This window comes from Triticum urartu, chromosome 3A (assembly GCF_056163025.1).
Source record: "Triticum urartu cultivar PI428250 chromosome 3A, HENAU_Tu73, whole genome shotgun sequence".
Lineage (NCBI taxonomy): Eukaryota > Viridiplantae > Streptophyta > Magnoliopsida > Poales > Poaceae > Triticum > Triticum urartu.
Window position 1 is genome coordinate 306,187,179 of NC_141875.1, and position 20,644 is coordinate 306,207,822.

Consider the following 20,644-nt stretch of genomic DNA (forward strand, 5'->3'; position numbering starts at 1 on the left):
AGCATATAATGGTTTATGTTCAGTTTAGTTTAAATTACGTTTATTGCCAAAACAATACTATTTTGCTTTTATAGTTGTTTTAGTCATAAAATACTTGTTTTTAGTTATGTTTAGTTAATTATTTTTTTAGCTTTTCAGATGATGTTATATGTTTCTGTTGGACTACAGTAGATAAATTTTTGTAGTTATTTTTAGTGTTTAACTACTATTTTTTGTATTTGTTTGTTTAGTTCATAGCTATAGTTAATAGAATAGTTTTATTAGTTACAAAAGTAATTCTTTTTGCCACTTCAATATATGTTGTTTTTGATTCTGTTATATAGGAGTAAATTAGTTTTCATAATTATTTTAGTATTGTTTACTATTGTATTAGTGTTTTGCTAGTTGTTATAGTTGTTCTAGTTTTAACTAGATAGTTATAATAGTTTTATACTAGTTCTTTTTGCTAGTAAATAATTTAGTAAATTATTTTTTGTTGTTTCATTAGAATTATATTTTCTTTTCTGTAGAAAAGTCATTAGAGTAATTTAGTGATGTTATGATAAAATTTGTATGAGTTGGTCTCAACTAGTTTTCCTTGAAGTTTTCTTTTGAAGTTTTCCTTTGATTTTCCTTTTTTTTATTTGAACATTATTGTTTTCTTTATTGCTTTTGATTGATATAATTGATTTCTAGAATTGTTGCTTATGTGAATACAATGTTTGACTATATAGATTTTCTCGGAGTGACGAATAGTTTATCAAAGTTTCCGAGAGCGTTATTATCTTCATCAACATACCAGGCAAGTTCACATTGACCATGTTATTCATACGCATGTTTGTATTGAATTTAATGTCACCATTCATGATCCCTCCAGTAGTGTCATTGACTTCTTGTAGTTGAGTAGAATGCATGAGGTAGGAACCCATCTCCCTATTATCAAGCCCAGGACGTTATGTAGTTTAAATGCTATGCTATAGTAGATGGGGTTGGTATGAGTGTTCGGGAGTAGTGTGAGAATGGAGGACTCTATGGCAATGACGACAACTCCATGATGGCATCGGCAAGGACTGCCTCTTCAAGACCTCAAGACTTCAAGACTCGAGACAAGAATGCAATACACACTACTGGGTGAAGGATGGTTTAGACGGGCACCATGGAGCAACCAGTGGATGACTCGGGATGCATGGAGAAGCGCCATGACATCTTGCGGAAAGCTTCACCCAGACTCAAAGAGACGGAAGAATACTTCATGCCTGGAAGCTTACCTGTGCAACCACAAGTCACTATGGGCTCTGGCTTGGTTGACCTTAGTGGTGACTCTGGCTAGGATGGTGCTAGCAAATGTAGAACTATGATAGGATTGGATGAGCGCCGGACAGTGGTCAGAGGAACTCTTCGGAAGACCATGTTTCGATCGTCTTGTTCTCAAACATCATGAAGTGCAAGGATGAAAAGGGAGGGATCGAATCTTGCAGGTAAAGTGTACTAACCTCTGCAGAGGGTTAAAACCTAATCGATTAGCCGTGTCCCCAGTTACGGACAAATTGATCCTCTGGACTTGGTTCTATCTCGGAACTCTCAACACCAGACTGATAACTTAATTGTGGGCAAGTTATGATGAAATGGGCTATGAGACATCGGTTGGCGGAACCATGTCATGACAGAAAACTTCATAGTATAGACTCCGGTTATTCCTTTCATGTAGGGAAAATAAAACCAGCTTTTACGCAAAAACCCTAGACACAGAGCCACAAGACCGTATTGCATATATTATAGTTTTATCATCTATTTTTCTTACAGTGATCTTGCCGGTACATTCAATGTACTGACCTACATGGCTGCAACGTATCATGTTGCCGGATTATTTCTACGATGAGTGAGTTTCGTTGTTGGGTTACGGTCTACACTCAACCTGCCGATGGTGTTGATGGGACACGACACCCGTTAACTGTTTCCGCCGAGACTTATGAGGTATATATCAGTTTTATGTTATTTATACATGTGATTGCACTTTGATATATACATTGATGTATTGTGTGTGCCAGCATACTGATCCAGGGATGGCACAGATACACGGAGGCTTGACCGTTTGAGGTCGGGTCGTTACACGACCAATGAAATGACGGAATTTGTCCCTAAGGTATATCTGTTATAACTATTACTCCAATATCATATATCAACCTGTGACTCAAGTCATAGCAATATCCATCCAATAATCCAAAGAATAATATAGTCATATCATAAAGAACTCCAAGGGTAGCTTATTAACTAAAATCATGATGAATCCAAAGACTATGATGCTACTAATACAATGACAACATCAAGAGGTATAAACTAATGATTAGACTGAATCAATAAGATATCATAGAATCCAATGATACTCCGATAGGCATGATATCCAATACAATCACAACGAAAGCATAAACATTGATCCTAGTAATCCAATGGCAACATGTCATCCTCAATCTGCAAAGCATTAGTCCTAGAAATCCAAGCATCATCATGGCAGTAGCAAGATCAAATATTACTCTAAGAAATGCCATGAACAAATCATATTGCTAATGCAAATTTTAAGCCAGTTTATTAAATAAAACCATGGCATTGCATTTCAATCATGCAAATGGAGGGTGTAGCTTGCCTATGGTTGGTGGATTCACCGGGAAGATGCTGAATATAGGGCAAGGGAAAATGGTCATTTTAACTAAAATCACCGGGAAGATTTGCCAGAAAAGGTTCTCTCTCGGAGGAGCTGAATATAGGGCAAGGGAAAATGGTCATTTTAAGAATGTTATAACATGGTGAAAATGGTACCGTCGGAACGAGCTCGACGAATTGAGAACGTGGGCTTTCGAATCACCTGATTCAGAGATACGAGTGAAGTGATATGATGGTTTTTCTGCATGGAACCTTTATGCCATTATTTTATTTGCATACAGGTCCTTGCTAGTTAATCCACCAATAAAAGAGAAAGTTCACTATTGCACTGGGCCGGCTCGGGCTGAAACTGCCGCTGCTACTACTGTGCACATGGGCCAAGCCCAACTACACCGTGCATGTGATGCAGAAGGCGTATTTCAGGCATTACGCTTTCGGCGAAGCGGTAGCATACTCCAGAGAGTATGCCTCCACTTAACCTGACGGGCGGGGCCAACCAGCGGCTAGAGCCGCTGACGGGTGGGGCCGCGAGCCCACTGACATGCTTGGGAGAGGGGGGGGCTTTGTCTTCTTCTTCCTGCCCGCGCTCGATCGAGGAGCAGTGGAGCTCGATGGCATTTACCGGCAACTCCGGGCACCTCCGACGATGCTCTGGCGATGGATGAGCTCATGGTTGAACGACGCATCCATTGGTCCCATCAACGGCCGGCTGGGTGGACCGAGACGACGGTGGACTCGTTGCCAGCAATAGGAGCTTCGGGTGATGTCGGGCAGGTCGCTACGGTGGCGGGGGAAGGGATGAGGAGTGGTGGGAGGGCTCCGCCATGGCCGAGGGTAAATAGCCCGGGCAAGATGCCCGAGCCAGATGCCTCCATGGGCGCGGACAAGCTTCGGCGAGCGTGTGGTGCACTGCAAGACCCCTTGAGGCAACGAGAGAGAGAGAGAGCAGAGGAGATGCTCACGCGGTACAAGGGACGCGCGGGTGCGGACAAGGCAAGCACAGAGTCGCCAGACAACGCGATGCTCGGTGCATCCGCGGCAGTGCCGGCTGGCACCGTTGAGGAGGTTTTTGGAGGGAGGGAGGGGTCTAGTAGGCTACATGGCAGGAGGAGGGAGCTAGAAGAAACGAGGGACGCGAAGAATGGGCAAAGAAAAAATGTTATGAAGCAAAATGACATCCTGGACGCGGCCAAAACTAGAAGAGCGCGCACACTGGCATGCAAGGAGCATGGTCACCATGTGCACCGACATGTGCACGGTGACTAAGCTTATCCAACCGTGTCCAGCGTGTAGTCCATTACAAATGGGACCCCTCTAAAGTGATGAATTTACTAAAGAGGCTTTAGGTTGATTGGATAGCTCAGAGAAAGTTTACTGTAGCAAACTTAGGCATGAAGCTGTGGTAAAATGGCTTGGTAAAAGGGACAACAAGCTTGTCAAAGGGGTTAAGGGTAGGAAGGACTACAGTCCTGTGAAGTTTGAAAGGATTTGGGTAAAGATTTATCATAGTTGCTTTGCAACTGACAATATGGTCTAGAAACTTGATTTAGATGAGGCACTTACATGGAGTGTTGAATTGAGCTGAAACTTGGTATATCATGATGATATGGACATAAGAAGATATTGTAAAAATTTCATACCATTTGGACATGCCAAAATAGTACTTCCTTCACACTGATCTTTTCTGGACAAAAGCTTGGTATAGGGAGACATGCTTGATGAAATGAGACCAAATTTGGTATAGGGAAGTTATATAGGTACGATCATGCTATGGTAAATTTTTAGCAATTATGAAGCAATATACAATATAGTCACTTCACACACTGAAAATATTTTCAGAAACAAAGAATTGAGGGTGTGCTTGCATAGATTGTTGGATGGAGCTGAAATATGGTGGAGAGTAACAATTTGAGCATATGAAGGAGTTTGCAAAATTCCAACTCATTTGGATTAACCAAGCTAGTACTTCCTTCACAAATCTTCCACTTGAACAGAAATTTGGTAATTTGCTTGGAAGATAAACTAGGCAAATGGAGCTGAATTTTGGCATGTGGAAATGATTTGGGTAGTAACGAGTGTACAAAAAGTTTGGGAGCAATGAAGAAAATATAAATAGCACTTCCTTCACAAAGTGCCATTTTGGACAAAATACAACAATGAATATTCCTGAATTATTTTTGAAATTTACAAGGAAGGGTTTGGACATATTTGTGGAGTATATGATCCAAAGAATTTAAGAATTTTGTAGGAATTAATGTCAAGGCAGAAATATAGGTTGCTTCACAACCTCGGTCAAAGAGGGTTATTCCTTTAATAGAGAAAGGAATATTTCCTAGAAAAAGAATTTGGAGTTGAGCTAGAATGGAATGACATTATCTTGTGAAAGATTTGAGAATGATGAACCAGTTGGGAGAAGAAAGAATGATGATCTCCCAAGTTTCAAGTCCGAAGAACTACCCCAAAAGAAAAATCAGAGCAAAAACCAAAGAAATCAAAAAGAAAAATAAAGGGCCAAAGATCGGGGTGTTACAACTCACCCCCCTTACGAAAACTCTCGTCCTCGAGATTTGGTTGCTCAAGGAACAAGTATGAATATGACTTAAGGAAACTGTTTCCAACTCAGGTATCCTTTTTCGTATATTGTTCGCTCCCGAATTTCATATGATGTGATTACCTTGCTCTGGGGTGGTTTGCTTCACCTGTCACGGGTCTTTCCTCATCTGTGAAACCTGATGCTGACTTAGATTCGTTCATATCTACCGGTAATATCCTGAGAATAATTTTCCTGGGGGCACGCAACCTTTTAATTCCTTCCATCTAGTTGCTCAAATAAATGCATGTCTACCAAATTTAAACAATGCTGATATTCATAGCCATTCTCTTGTCTGAATCTGACTGCCTGTAGGTAGTAGTGAATCATCTGTGTTTGTTTCTTTGTCCCGAGCTTGAAATCTGTACGAAAGAATCGACAGTTTCCTGTTATGGGCAGTATAAATGGGTACGACTAAAGGAAATATGCCCTAGAGGCAATAATAAAGTTGTTATTTATATTTCCTTGTATCATGATAAATGTTTATTATTCATGCTAGAATTGTATTCACCGGAAACTTAGTACATGTGTGAATACATAGACAAACAAAGTGTCACTAGTATGCCTCTACTTGACTAGCTCGTTGAATCAACGATGGTTATGTTTCCTAACCATAGACATGACTTTTCATTTGATTAACAGGATCACATCATTAGAGAATGAAGTGATCGACTTGACCCATCCGTTAGCTTAGCACGATGATCATTTAGTTTGTTGCTATTGCTTTCTCCATAACTTATACATGTTCCTATGACTATGAGATCATGCAACTCCCGAATACCGGAGGAACACTTAGTGTGCTATCAAAAATCACAACGTAACTTGGTGACTATAAATATGCTCTACAGGTGTCTCCAATGGTGTTTGTTGAGTTGGCATAGATCGAGATTAGGATTTGTCACTCCGAGTATCGGAGAGGTATCTCTGGGCCCTCTCGGTAATGCACATCACTATAAGCCTTGCAAGCAATGTGATTAATGAGTTAGTTGCGGGATGATGCATTACGGAACGAGTAAAGAGATTTGCTGGTAACGAGATTGAACTAGGTATTGAGATACCGACGATCGAATCTCGGGCAAGTAACATACCGATGACAAAGGGAACAACGTATATCGTTATGCAGTTTGACCGATAAAGATTTTCGTAGAATATGTGGGAGCCAATATGAACATCTAGGTTCCTCTATTGGTTATTGACCGAAGACGTGTCTTGGTCATGTCTACATAGTTCTCAAACCCGTAGGGTCCGCACACTTAACGTTCGGTGACGATCGGTACTATGAGTTTATGTGTTTTGACGTACCGAAGGTAGTTTGGTGTCCCGGATTTGATGTGTACCTTACTAATGCTCGCAGTAGTGCCTGGGTATTTGATACTGGTTCAGTTGCTAACATCTGCAACTAGAAACATGGGCTACGGATTATGCGAAGATTGGCTAAGGACGAGGTGACGATGCGCATGGGAAATGGTTCCAAAGTCGATGTGATCGCCGTCGGCACGCTACCTCTACATCAACCTTCGGGATTAGTTTTAGACCTAAATAATTGTTATTTGGTGCCAGCATTGAGCATGAACATTATATCTAGATCTTGTTTGATGCAAGACGGTTATTCATTTAAATCAGAGAATAATGGTTGTTCTATTTATATGAGTAATATCCTTTATGGTCATGCACCCTTGATGAGTGATCTATTTTTACTAAATCTTGATATAGTGATACACATGTTCATAATATTGAAGCCAAAAGATGCAGAGTTGATAATGATAGTGCAACTTATTTGTGGCACTGCCGTTTAGGTCATATTGGTGTAAAGCGCATGAAGAAACTCCATTCTGATGGACTTTTGGAATCACTTGATTGTGAATCACTTGGTACTTGCGAACCATGCCTCATGGGCAAGATGACTAAAACTCCGTTCTCCGGAACAATGGAGCGAGCAACAGAGTTATTGGAAATCATACATACTAATGTATGTGGTCCAATGAACATTAAAGCCCACGGCGGATATCGTTATTTTCTCACCTTCACAGATGATTTAAGCAGATATTGGTATATCTACTTAATGAAACATAAGTCTGAAACATTTGAAAATTTTAAAGAATTTCAGAGTGAACTGGAAAATCATCATGACAAGAAAATCAAGTTTCTATGATCTGACCGTGGAGGTGAATATTTGAGTTATGAGTTTGGACTTCATTTGAAACAATGCGGTATAGTTTCGCAACTCACGCCACCTGGAACACCACAACATAATGGTGTGTCCGAATGTCATAACCGTACTTTATTAGATATGGTGCGATCTATGATGTCTCTCACTTATTTACCGCTATCGTTTTGGGGTTATGCTTTAGAGACGGCTGCATATATTCACATTAAATAGGGCACCATCTAAATCCATTGAGACGACACCTTATGAACTGTGGTTTGGCAAGAAACCCAAGTTATCGTTTTGTTAAAGTTTGGGGCTGCGATGCTTATGTGAAAAAGCTTCAACCTGATAAGCTCGAATCCAAATCGAAGAAATGTGTCTTCATAGGATACCCAAATGAGACTGTTGGGTACACCTTCTACCATAGATCCGAAGGCAAGATATTCGTTGCTAAAAATGGATCCTTTCTAGAGAAGGAGTTTCTCTCGAAAGAAGTGAGTGGGAGGAAAGTAGAACTTGACGAGGTAATTGTACCTTCTCCCTTATTGGAAAGTAGTTCATCACTAAAATCAGTTCCAGTGATTCCTACACTAGTAAGTGAGGAAGCTAATGATGATGATCATGAAACTTCTGATCAAGTTACTACCGAACCTCGTAGGTCAACCAGAGTAAGACCCGCACCAGAGTGGTACGGTAATCCTGTTCTAGAAGTCATGTTACTTGACCATGACGAACCTATGAACTATGAGGAAGCGATGATGAGCCCAGATTTCACAAAAGGGCTTGAGGCCATGAAATCTGAGATGGGATCCATGTATGAGAACAAAGTGTGGACTTTGGTTGACTTGCCCGAAGATCGGCAGGCCATAGAGAATAAATGGATCTTCAAGAAGAAGACTGACGCTGACGGTAATATTACTGTCTACAAAGCTCAACTTGTTGCAAAAGGTTTTCGACAAGTTCAAGGAGTTGACTACAATGAGACCTTCTCACCTGTAGCGATGCTTAAGTCCGTCCGAATCATGTTAGCAATTGTCGTATTTTATGATTATGAAATTTGGCAAATGGATGTTAAAACTGCATTCGTTAATGGATATCTTAAAGAAGAGTTGTATATGATGCAACCAGAAGGTTTTGTCAATCCAAAAGGTGCTAACAAAGTGTGCAAGCTCCAACGATCCATTTATGGACGGGTGCAAGCCTCTCGGAGTTGGAATATACGCTTTGATAGTGTGATCAAAGCATATGGTTTTATACAGACTTTTGGAGAAGCCTGTGTTTACAAGAAAGTGAGTGGGAGCTCTGTAGCATTTCTGATATTATATATAGATGACATATTGTTGATCAGAAATGATACTGAATTTCTGAATAGCATAAAAGGATATTTGAATAAGAATTTTTTAATGAAAGACCTCGGTGAAGCTGCTTATATATTGGGCATCAAGATCTATATAGATAGATCAAGACGCTTAATTGGACTTTCACAAAGCACATACCTTGATAAAGTTTTGAAGAAGTTCAAAATGGATCAAGCAAAGAAAGGGTTCTTCCCTGTGTTACAAGGTGTGAAGTTGAGTCAGACTCAATGCCCGACCGCTGCAAAAGATAGAGAGAAAATGAAAGGTGTTCCCTATGCTTCAGCCATGGGCTCTATCATGTATGCAATGCAGTGTACCAGACCTGATGTGTGCCTTGCTATCAGTTTAGAAGGGAGGTACCAAAGTAATCCAGGAGTGGATCACTGGACAGCGGTCAAGAACATCCTGAAATACCTGAAAAGGACTAAGGATATGTTTCTCGTATATGGAGGTGACAAAAAGCTTGTTGTAAATGGTTACGTCGATGCAAGCTTTGGCACTGATCCGGATGACTCTAAGTCACAAACCGGATACATGTTTTTACTAAATGGTGGAGCTATCAATTGGTGTAGTTCCAAGAAAAGTGTCGTGGCGGGATCTACATGTGAAGCGGAGTACATAGCTGCTTCGGAAGTAGCGAATGAAGGAGTCTGGATGAAGGAGTTCATATCCGATCTAGGTGTCATACCTGGTGCATCGGGTCCAATGAAAATCTTTTGTGACAATACTGGTGCAATTGCCTTGGCAAAGGAATCCAGATTTCACAAGAGAACCAAGCACATCAAGAGATGCTTCAATTCCATCCGCGATCAAGTCAAGGAGGGAGACATAGATATTTGCAAGATACATACGGATCTGAATGTTGCAGACCCGTTGACTAAGCCTCTCTCACGAGCAAAACATGATCAGCACCAAGACACCATGGGTGTTAGAATCATTACAATGTAATTTAGATTATTGACTCTGGTGCAAGTGGGAGACTGAAGGAAATATGCCCTAGAGGCAATAATAAAGTTGTTATTTATATTTCCGTGTATCATGATAAATGTTTATTATTCATGCTAGAATTGTATTAACTGGAAACTTAGTACATCTGTGAATACATAGACAAACAGAGTGTCACTAGTATGCCTCTACTTGACTAGCTCGTTGAATCAATGATGGTTATGTTTCCTCACCATAGACATGAGTTGTCATTTGATTAATGGGATCACATCATTAGAGAATGATGTGATTGACTTGACCCATCAGTTAGCTTAGCACGATGATTGTTTAGTTTGTTGCTATTGCTTTCTCCATAACTTATACATGTTCCTATGACTATGAGCTCATGCAACTCCCGAATACCGGAGGAACACTTAGTGTGCTCTCAAATGTCACAACGTAACTGGGTGACTATAAAGATGCTCTACAGGTGTCTCATCATGTCCATGAGTCTCAAAATGGTCGAGACATAAAGATTGATATATTGGACGACTATATTCGGACATCGGAAGTGTTCCGGGTGATTTCGGAGAAAACTGGAGTGCCGGAGGGTTACCGGAACCCCCCGGGGAAAGTTGGGCCTTCATGGGCCATAGGGAAGAGGGGAGGCAGCCCACAAGGCGTAGCTGCGCCCCCTCCCTATAGGGAGTCCGAATTGTACTAGGGAGGGGGGCGCGCCCCCCTTTCCTTCTCCTCTTCCTCTCCGTTCCTTCCTTCCCCTTCTCCTCCAAGTAGGACTAGGAAAGGAGGAATCCTACTCCTACTAGGAGGAGGATTCCTCCTCCCTTGGCGCGCCACTAGGGCCGGCCGGCCTCCCCCTTGCTCCTTTATATACGGGGGCAGGGGGGCACCCTAGAACACACAAGTTGATTGTTTCCAGCCGTGTGCGGTGCCCCCTCCACCATAATCCACCTCGGTCATATCGTAGCGGTGCTTAGGCGAAGCCCTGTTCCGGTAGCATCATCTTCACCGTCATCACGCCATCGTGCTGACGAAGCTCTCCCTCGACACTTGTAACATCCCAAAATTTCAATTTGGAATGTTATACATAGATCATCCATGCATATCATGATCTGTTGCATTTCCGTTCCGCAATCCTCGAAATCCTAAGCAACTCAAGGACCCACGGAAAGAGTTGGGGATTTTCAGGTTTTCATATTTGATTTTTATCAAATAATGAAACGAGGATTTTGATTTCAATAATTTTTCTCTCCGAAAAATATTTCATATTAAATCAAATGAGTGGAGATAATATGACTTCTCCAAAATAATTGAAATATCGGAGGAAGAATATTAAAATCATTTATTGGATTTTATTTGGTTTTATTCTGATTTTATTTGCATTAGAAAAATTGCACGTTTTCAAAATTTGCATTTTAGGGCCAAGAAAATGTTCAACTCGTCCTAAATATTTTATTTAGACGGTGAAAATTTGTTTTGGCATTTTTAGGTTTTTATTTATTTTTTTAGGATTTTATTTCGGTCGGCGAAGTTTTTTTTAAAAAAGGGGTTCCCGCGCCGACTGGGCCTAAGGCCCAGCCGCGCCGCCGCCGACTCGGACAGAGTCCGAGCCGGACTCCGCCTCCGCCGCTGCACCTTGTCCCCTACTCCAAATCGCACCCCCCCTCCTATATATACGCGCCGCCCGGCCCCCCCACCACCACACCACCACCGCCTCCCACCCCGAGCCGCGCCGCGCCGCCGCCGCCTGCCGCCGGCGAGCCGCCGCCAAGCCCTCGCCGGAGGTAGCCGCCGGTTCCAACCGCCGGTTTTTCTAAAAAAACCATTCGGTTTTATTTTTTTCAAAACCCTAGTTTTCGTTTTTTTTAATAAATAGATCAGTTTTTCTCCGGTTTATTTATTTAGCGAGTGTTCGCTCGTTCATTCATTTTAACGAACGCGTTCTTCGTTTAGATCCAGATAATGAACGTTCGTTCGTTAATCTGTTCGTCGTTTTTTCTTTTTATCGGATTTATTCCGCGATTTTTCTGATCGCGATTTCTGATCCGATCTTAGTTTCTGTTTATCTTTTCGCTCGTTTATCGGAATCAGGCGATTCAAGCGCCTGGAGTTTCGTCTCGAAACCCTCTTTTCGGTTAATCAACTCAAACAAGTTTTTGTTACTGTAAAATTTTACATAGTTTCAGATTAGTAAACGAAGTGGTTTTCTTTCGCCGTTTGACTTTCGTTGCTTCGTTTGATTTGATTCTTTTTGCGTACCGGGGTTCTTAAGTTGAACTTTCTAGTCAACCTCTCTTATTTGAGTTTTGCTTGTGCATCGTTGCTTGTTACTTATGTATGTTATTGTTTGCTTGCGATAGAATTCCTGGAGTGCGAAGCGTGTTACTACGAGTCTCTAGGATTCGCGGATCGTCAGCAAGGCAAGTAACACTTTGATCATATCCCATTATTACCCAGTTTTTATGCATTAGTTCCAATCCTCAAACATTGCATGATTAGGATGTCATTAACTTGTGGGTTGGGAAGTAGTTGCTGAGGTAGAACCTATTGCCCTGTTATATTCAAACCCTTGGGAGTTACTTCTACGTATTGCTTATATTGATATGCTATGCTCGTAGACGTGGTTTGGGTTTGAGTGAAATTCATGATAGATGTGAGATTGTTAATTAATGGTTCAACTTAAGGTGGCAACTTAATCAAACAATTGGGTGGATTGAGGCACCTGGGGAACCCAGTGTTGTCTGTAAATTTTTTTGGAAATCACGGGGTACCCGTGTGATCTTCCTATGGACCGCCACCCAGGCTCAAAGGGAACTGAGATGATTCATGCTAGAAACTTCCATGTGCAGCCACAAGCTATTATGGGCTCTAGCATAGTTGAGTAAGTTACGTGAAGCTCTTGAAGAGGTAGATCAGCAGGTAGTGGGTTTTTTAGGTTTGGTATGGTCTACCCGGAGTAGAGAGTTAACGTTTCTGAAAGACCGTGTCTCGGTCATCCATTTCTCAAACACCATGTAGTGCGAGAATTCCAACGAAGGCGATCGAGTCTTGTGGGGAAAAGTGCGCAAACCTATGCAGAGTGTACAATCTAATCATGGTTAGCCGTGTCCCTGGTTATGGACAATTCTTGAGTATCTAGTACTTTGGTTATTACATGTATCTCACCATGTTTAATTAATACGGTTGGGTTGTTAACCACTTTAATTGGGATTGAGTTGGGGGTACCTTCTCAATGATGTTTCAACCACCATAATAGTTAAATAAAAATCTATTCCTTTGTTGTAGGGAAAAATTGGCTTTCGCAAAAAAACTATAACCATAGAGCTTTCCACCAGCCAAATATGCATGTAGTGATAGCATTATTCTGTTTCTGCTCTACTGTGTTTTATTGCCAGCATATTCCATGTGCTGACCCGTCTTCGGGCTGCAACGTATTATGTTGCAGACTTTTCAGACGAGGAGTAAGGTTCGTTAGGTCATTGCCGTGCAGCTCAGCTATGCCGTTGGAGTTGATGGACTCACCTTATCTTCCAAGCCTTCCGCTGTTATCGCATTAGATGGCCTTAAGCCATATTATTGTAATAAGTTCCTTTGGAGACATTCGATGTAATAGTGTGTGATTGCTACTCTGTTATAAATCCTTCGAGTATTGTGTGTGTCAGCATTATCGATCCAGGGATGACACTGAAGCACAGAGACTTGACCATCTGAGGTCGGGTCGCTACAACACTCTGCTGGATCGTGAGTTCGTGGGACGTCACTGAGCCGAACGTGTGCATATCGCGGAGGTGCCATACTTTCGGTACTAGGATCGGTCGATTGTGAGGACGTACGACTACATCAACCGCGTTGTCATGACGCTTCCTCTTACGGTCTACAAGGGTACATAGACAACACTCTCCCCTCTCGTTGCTATGCATCACCATGATCTTGTGTGTGCATAGGATTTTTTTTGAAATTACTGCTTTCCCCAACAACGACCATATAATTGTAACATGCCTCGCAGTAGCATCTCGAGACTAGGCTGATAGTTGTTCTGAGGGGAGAGAGTTTTCTTGGTAGGCTATCCTTGCATTTAGTTCCACAGGTGAGAACACATGATCTGAGCTGGTTGTTCGTCGTTTGCTTACCCATGGTGTCGGTATATCCATCTTTGTTACTAGACCGTGTGATGCTTGACACGGTTGCTGAAATTAAACTGCAGAGGTGACTAAAGAATCTTGGATCTAACAAAGCAGACTTGGATATTTTCCACTGGCACTTCTGAGCATACACCATTGGATAAGCGGGTTGGCTGGATATGAGGTCCTTATAAAACACATTAGGCCTCTGAGTACATATCCATGTTGATCCATATGAAATCATGGTCTCAAGCTGACTTGAGTGTCCAGACCATGACGGTCGTGCAAGAATCTTCATACCTTTGTTGCCAGTTTAATTACCCGATTGTCATTATTTTCTTCGTGTGAATCACTTGCTAAAATAACTTGGCCACATATATCCTTGATCCTTCTCGCAATCATAGGTGTTGTTGGTGCAATACTTTGGCATCATACCTTGGTCTTGTTCATGACCTGAGTCCTAATATACATGACATCTACACATGGGCATGTAGTTGTACAATGCTTGTTATTGGGACCAATTATGCGCGATAGGAGTGAATAATATCACCTGGTCAGGTGCGGGAGAATTGACGTTGGTAACCACTGTCAAGACTGTTGGTCCAGGGTGGTCTGCTTCATAACTTGTCGATTCTTGCATCACATGAGATGTATATTTGATTTCCTTCCTTTGGCATAGCTCATGGGGTTGTGGGATACTTACCTTCCTTTGGTAGATCCACCGGATCATAGTTGCATCCTCGTGTAAGTGACTTGCATGACCTGGGTTGCATGTTCACCTTACATATGGAAGTATATGTAGCCGAACACTCGATTCTTGAGACAGGCATGTGTCTTGACTGATTTGTACTTTTGAGAAAACTGTTGCGAATCTAATGCTTGAGTTGCACTGTCATATATTTCCAAGTCACTATGTAGTATCTTGTAGCAATGCTGATAATAGTGTGTAGTGTCGTACTGAAGAAGACTGAGTATCTTAGCTTGGAAGCTATCCGAGCATCTTGCTGAAGAAGGCTGAATATCTTATGATTGAAGCTTTGTTGTGGTAGCGTGTGGAGAAGGCTGTGTTCCATATCTGAGAAGGTTCTCCTCTTGTTGCTTGTTGAGAAAGATTCATTTCCTTATGCCGGAAGCTTTTGCCGAGGTATCTTTCGGTGGAAGACTGGATATCTTGGACAGGAAGCTGTCCATATATCATACTGAGGAATATTGAGGAGCCTTGCATCATAAGCTTCTCCCTGTAGCGTGTGGAAGAAGGTTGAGTTTCTTATACTAGAAGCTTCATACTGAAATATGTGGACTGGCCGCCATACACATACCCATAACATTTTTGCGGCTGGTTACTTGCATAAGAAGAATGGTCTAATTGTCTTCCTTGCTGATTACTGAACTCATAGCACATCCTGGCTTCCCTCCGGAGTATAGCATATTTCAAGTTTCATTCATAGCCGAATCAAACTTTATATATGAGCCATACCTTTGATTGAAAATATACCGTCGACCTTGCACTTTGCTTGTCTTCTTGCTGGTTTAATCATAACTACTTTAAAGGTTGCACAACTGATGCTGATTTGATGCTGACAGTCAATCTAGGATATCATTTGTATTTCGAGAAGATATTTCCAATAAAATACAGTCAACTGGGAGTGCCATATTGTTTACTAAGCTTACAAGTATTTGAAATCCTTGCTTCTTCGAGTCCGATGGTGGTTGATGAGCAAATTTCATAAGGGGAAATAAGGTAACACCGAAGGTCCAAAAGAAGCAAAAGAAACAACTCACTTAAACAAAGGCACACAAAAGCATTCAAACTCACTCACAAGGAATGCCATATATTACTGCTATTCACCATAATATGCATGCCTGCTTAAGCACACAAATCATGCGAAAACTCCGCTACTACGACCTAACATGCTCTGACGGTGTGCATGAAGATGGATCACATGTAGAGGGGTTGGTGTAAACATAGCTACACCAAGTGCTGGCTTGGCACAAGTGCCATCCTTGACTAGATCGGGGCAAGGACGTACTCGGTTATCATGTAGCGAGACACGAATGTCATGGCTACATCATCATCAAGAAGACGAAAGGGGACTGTACGCATCCAGGAATAGGTGATACTAGAAGCGTACGCGCGCTTTGCTGCGCTGTTTGGTTAAATTGCGTGTGGCTGGGTGGCATTATTTTGTTGATTGTTTTGTTTGTATGGTCTTGCAGTCGAGCCATTATAATAAATTAATATAGTTTAGGGATGAGAATGACTCTCAAATATAGAGCATTTATCGTCTCCTGTTTTACATATTCAGCAGTGATGGCATTGCCACCAGAACTACAATGATCTCTCACTAATACATTCAGAATCCGAGCAAAGCTAATTGAGTCCAAAATGGATACATGTCCTGAGGAAAAAACAAAAATGCAATATGGCCAACAATCAAGTAAGATTCTAGCCTGAAGTGAATGGACAACACACTTTAGAAATAGTATGAAATGGCATCTGGAGTAGCATGCTGACATTGCAGATTTTTTATATAGTAGAACATCCACGGTAATAGTGAAAATCAAAGATCAGCTAACTTGATGATACTACGTACGATGATAGAAAATTCACAACATTATAGACAGTAATTCCGATGATGAAGTCCAGAATACTTCTAGGCAGACCCTGTTAGCAGCACAAGCAATTAGCATGAACATGACACAAAAGAATATGAAACCAAAAAAACTACCCAGTGCTTACTAATGTTGACATTAAATATACTTGCATCTAGAACACCACCATTTTGTATCTTTGGTGATTGGTGCTTAGCAATATCTTAACAATTAGAGAAAAGCTCTCTCATCAGCATTTACAAATACAACACTGTCATCAAACCAAAAAATCGTTTAACTTGATATGAACCTCACTTTCAGGTAGTTTGGCTGCTTGATGCCCATGAACCTCACTTTTTCACTATATGTCTCATGTATTTTATCATGTTATAAGCCGAGTGGGCAAGTCAGAACGATCTCTCGAGGCCTTTGTAGTTCTGTATATGATACCTCATTAAATTTTCTTAGTTTACCTTTGCATGCATTCAAAATCTATACAACCAGGGATATGAAAAACTGTCAAGTGCCATGAATAAGATCCAATCCTAAATTCTGTCATATAAAAATGCAGGACAATAAAGTATTTCACCTGCAGCTCGGAGAAGCCTTCAACACCCCTTTAGTTACCAAGATGACTTTTGAACAACGCCATGTCGCAGATTGGCACAAGAGGACAAACCGTTGAACATGAGCCATAGCTAAAAGAAAAAAATAGTTCAAATGACAACAACTTCTATAATATGTATTGAATCAATGGAACTTACAGGGCTCTAGCGACATGATTGTCACAATACCGTTGGCTCATGTTATAATCTGCATCCATCAAAGGAGCATAAGTTGTTAGGCCGCCTCCACAGCTACAATCTGGTCGGCGAACACCTAAAGAAATGACAGCAACGAGCCCATCTAGTAGATGTGCACTCTCTTCTACAATTCCATCCAATTCTAGATTTGCACCGTGTAGCTTGCTATTCATGTGCCAGAGCCATCAGTTGGCCGCAAGATCTTATGGGTTTCACCTCTAGCCTAACCCCAACTTGTTTGGGACTAAAGGCTTTGTTGTTGTAGGCTGCCCCAACACCACCAATTGGAGATCCAACACCATCTTCCCATGTTTAAGACAAATGCACAGTCCAAAGTTGGTGGTTGGGTGCGCCACAAATGGAGTTGTCAGACATCAAGTGGAACATTCAATAAAAGAAACACAAATCCATTAGCTGAATATATAAGCCTACACTTTAGCTCTGCAGTAACTTCTTTCAGAAGTTCCCACACTATATATTCACATGTTGCCAGTTTTCATGTATCGTGAAACATAGTACAACGCAATTTCTAAGCATTGTGAAATTTAACATAATAATGATTAGCGACAGTAATCTTGCATTTCTTTATTTCCTTAGCTAGCCCATGATTCCTTAAACTGGAAAACTTGTTGTCTAGATAACTAAAAGTGTTTGGAAGTAAACTTGACTTCTAGTATTAAGCTAATAAAATTGTAGAAATTCGGATTAGTTTATACCTCCCATGGAAAATGTTGGCAATATGACCTTCAAATTACAAGTCAAATTTGTAGCATTATTTTACCTTTACTTATCCACAAAGGAGAAATTTAATTTGACAATGTGAAAGTAGTATTCTATAGGCTAGAGGATTCATGGTAACTAAACAACATAACCAGCAATCACTAACTCTAGGAGACAAAATTCCCTTTCAAGATCTCCTAAAAATAACCTTTGCCTAAATTCAGAGGACAATTAAAAAACATCCTGCCATCCACTACCAATTGTTACAAATTTACGGGAGGTAATACAATATAAGATAAAGAATTTTCATAAAATTCAACAAAGATTGGGAGAGAGAAGATATAACTTCATGTTCTGCTGGTGACAATTTGTGGTATACCGGATGAAATAGAATTTCTATTTATTTGTCATATTCCATTGCTACATAGTGAAATGTTGCCAATTCAATTGCATAAGTACAGTCAAAGAACAATTTGTAATAAATAAAGTACAACTTGGTTGGAGTTTTGAGAATCGTGGGCTTACCCATGGTACATATGCATCAAATCCCAAAACCCAAATAGATAAGCACCTGCAGAGGTATTAATCCTTTTCTTTTGGTGGTAACACTCAACGACGTCACTATGCTCGAAAAGAGCAAGCACATCCACACACACACACGTCACCATCGCCACCATGAGCGACATGATCAGGCGCAACAACCCGTGCCTCGGCGTAGCCACCATGAGCGAAAAGACCAGGCACACCCACCCACGCCTTAGCCTCAACATCGCCACCATGGGACACACCAGCAGAACCATCCACCAATGCGGCGGCTGCAAGAAAAGCAACCAAGCTAACGGACACAACCCTACAAAAAGGGAAAAACATAGACACACCTAGTCCAGCAAGAAACATGCATACCAGCATGGTTGGCGGCTTGGCACCCTGATGACAACTACCCGGCTGACGATGATCCATAGCTTGTGAGCTTCTATAATAAGTTGCAGTTTCAGACAATGTGGATTTCCTGCATTAAAGGAAAGGAAGCTAAAGATTTTCTTGGTAGGAAGAAGTATTTCTGCAAAACAAAATTTCTATTGGTGATGTACTAAATAAGCATCTGAAGATCATACATTTGGTTTCTAAAAAACTGACAGGAAAGAAAAGGAAAGGGTAGTTAAGCAAAAATTCTAGTTATGTGCACATGGGGATGCAGTGGGCTGCAACCATGGCCGGCACTTGCTTGTTTAGGAGTGTAGTGTTATGGACGTATGGTAGTTCAGTACTTCATTGCAGCCAGCCTGTCAGGAAGAAGCCACTGCTATATGTCACTATGCTTCACTTCTTTTATTCTTTTATTATAGTTAGTAACCAGGCGATGATCCAACATAAGTAAACAAGTGGAGACAAAATAATGAAGTTCTTTGTTATCTACACTCAATAGATAATAATTGAAATGTCACACAATAAAACTTGTTGAATGAAGAATGCAACCTCAAGGGACAGAACACAGATAAATCAAGGGAAGGTATTCGTTCTTACTTCTTTCAATAAGTATGAGTTGGATCATCCTAGATACTCAAAATCAGAATCTAAAACATTAGGCACAACATGAACGATGCAATCATGCAACTGGCATTATGTGATTTTATCCATCCACGCCAAATAATACACGGGAGAGTTGGAATTATGTTTTTCTAGCATATGGAGTAATCCTCTACCTTCAGATGAACACTTATGAGTTAAGAGATGACACAACATACACTGCCAAATGATGTTAGTCCACAAGCAGTAGTGAAGCACGCAGACTTTCAAACTGAAAATTGTTCGGGGAGGTCATGAGTACACACAAAAGTGGATGGAGATTTATTTACCTCCTTAAGAAGCATATACAACAATTCCATGCGCGCACTACAAATCTATAACACGTCAAATTATGGTCTACTTCTTCAAATCCGAATCAATGCCAGAATGAGCAAGGTTAAATGATATGGCAGACGCTGACCTTGTTGACCATTGCAGCGAGCGCACTGCCGCAGTGCGTCCTCCTCGGCAGCGTGGGGGCACGGCTAGGGCCATGGAAACTTGTGTTGTCTCCTTTACAGGCTCCTAGCATCGCTGCCGCTCGGCCATTGCCTCACCGTGGAGAGAGATGGGTCAGGTGGCGCGGTAGTGGGTTAGTGGCGGTGCACAGGAGGTTAAGGAGGAATCCTTTCCTGACGCCGAGGCGAGACGAACAAGTGTCGCATGGAACAAATCCCCTAGCACCGACCCGCAGAGGCGCGACTCAGCGACGACACAAACGGGGCAGAGGAGAAAAGATGGGTGGGGACCTGGGGTGCGATGCAGCATCGCAGAGGAGGCGGGTGTGATGGCGGAGGCGGCGACACGACGGAAGGCGAAGGCTGAGCAGATCAAGCTAGGATGGACTGAGGGATCAGGGGCGCTTATCTCTGCTGATGGCGGACACCCGCGGCGTTAGGCAGAAGAGGATCAGGATTAGGGGAAGGAGCCGATAGGTTGGAGACATCAGTGAACTGATGATGAGACATCAATACCATTGTTATACCCACAACCCCTATTGTTACATATATTGGACCAATTACTAGAGCTCGCGCACGCCAATTAAATTACCAGGTACTTTCATTTCTTGGTAATGATTCTAATGTTCATGAGATTATGATGCTGCCTAAATTGAATACATTTGTTTTGCTTACAAATGAAGGGCCTAGCTTGGAGAAGGATGA

General features: G+C 41.5%; 1 protein-coding gene across 9 annotated transcripts; it reads right to left on the reverse strand.

Moving 5' to 3' along the window:
• Positions 1–16,050: 16,050 nt before the first annotated feature.
• On the reverse strand, positions 16,051–20,444 carry LOC125543816 (uncharacterized). 9 transcript variants are annotated; one of them, XM_087546985.1, is made up of 7 exons: positions 19,903–20,444; positions 19,772–19,816; positions 18,819–18,924; positions 18,441–18,730; positions 17,187–17,205; positions 16,982–17,090; positions 16,051–16,465 (listed from the first exon to the last, which is right to left on the reverse strand). In XM_087546985.1, the coding sequence occupies exons 1-5, from the start codon at positions 19,974–19,976 to the stop codon at positions 17,199–17,201; spliced, it is 522 nt and encodes a 173-aa protein (XP_087403111.1). In that variant the 5' UTR covers positions 19,977–20,444; the 3' UTR covers positions 16,051–16,465; positions 16,982–17,090; positions 17,187–17,198. The 9 variants fall into 9 exon arrangements, 3 of the variants coding, with proteins under 3 accessions (XP_087403111.1, XP_087403113.1, XP_087403110.1); XM_087546987.1 differs by having other exon boundaries at positions 16,982–17,027; positions 17,157–17,205; positions 19,903–20,443; XM_087546984.1 differs by having other exon boundaries at positions 17,157–17,205; positions 19,903–20,443.
• Between the last annotated feature and the right edge of the window lie 200 nt (positions 20,445–20,644).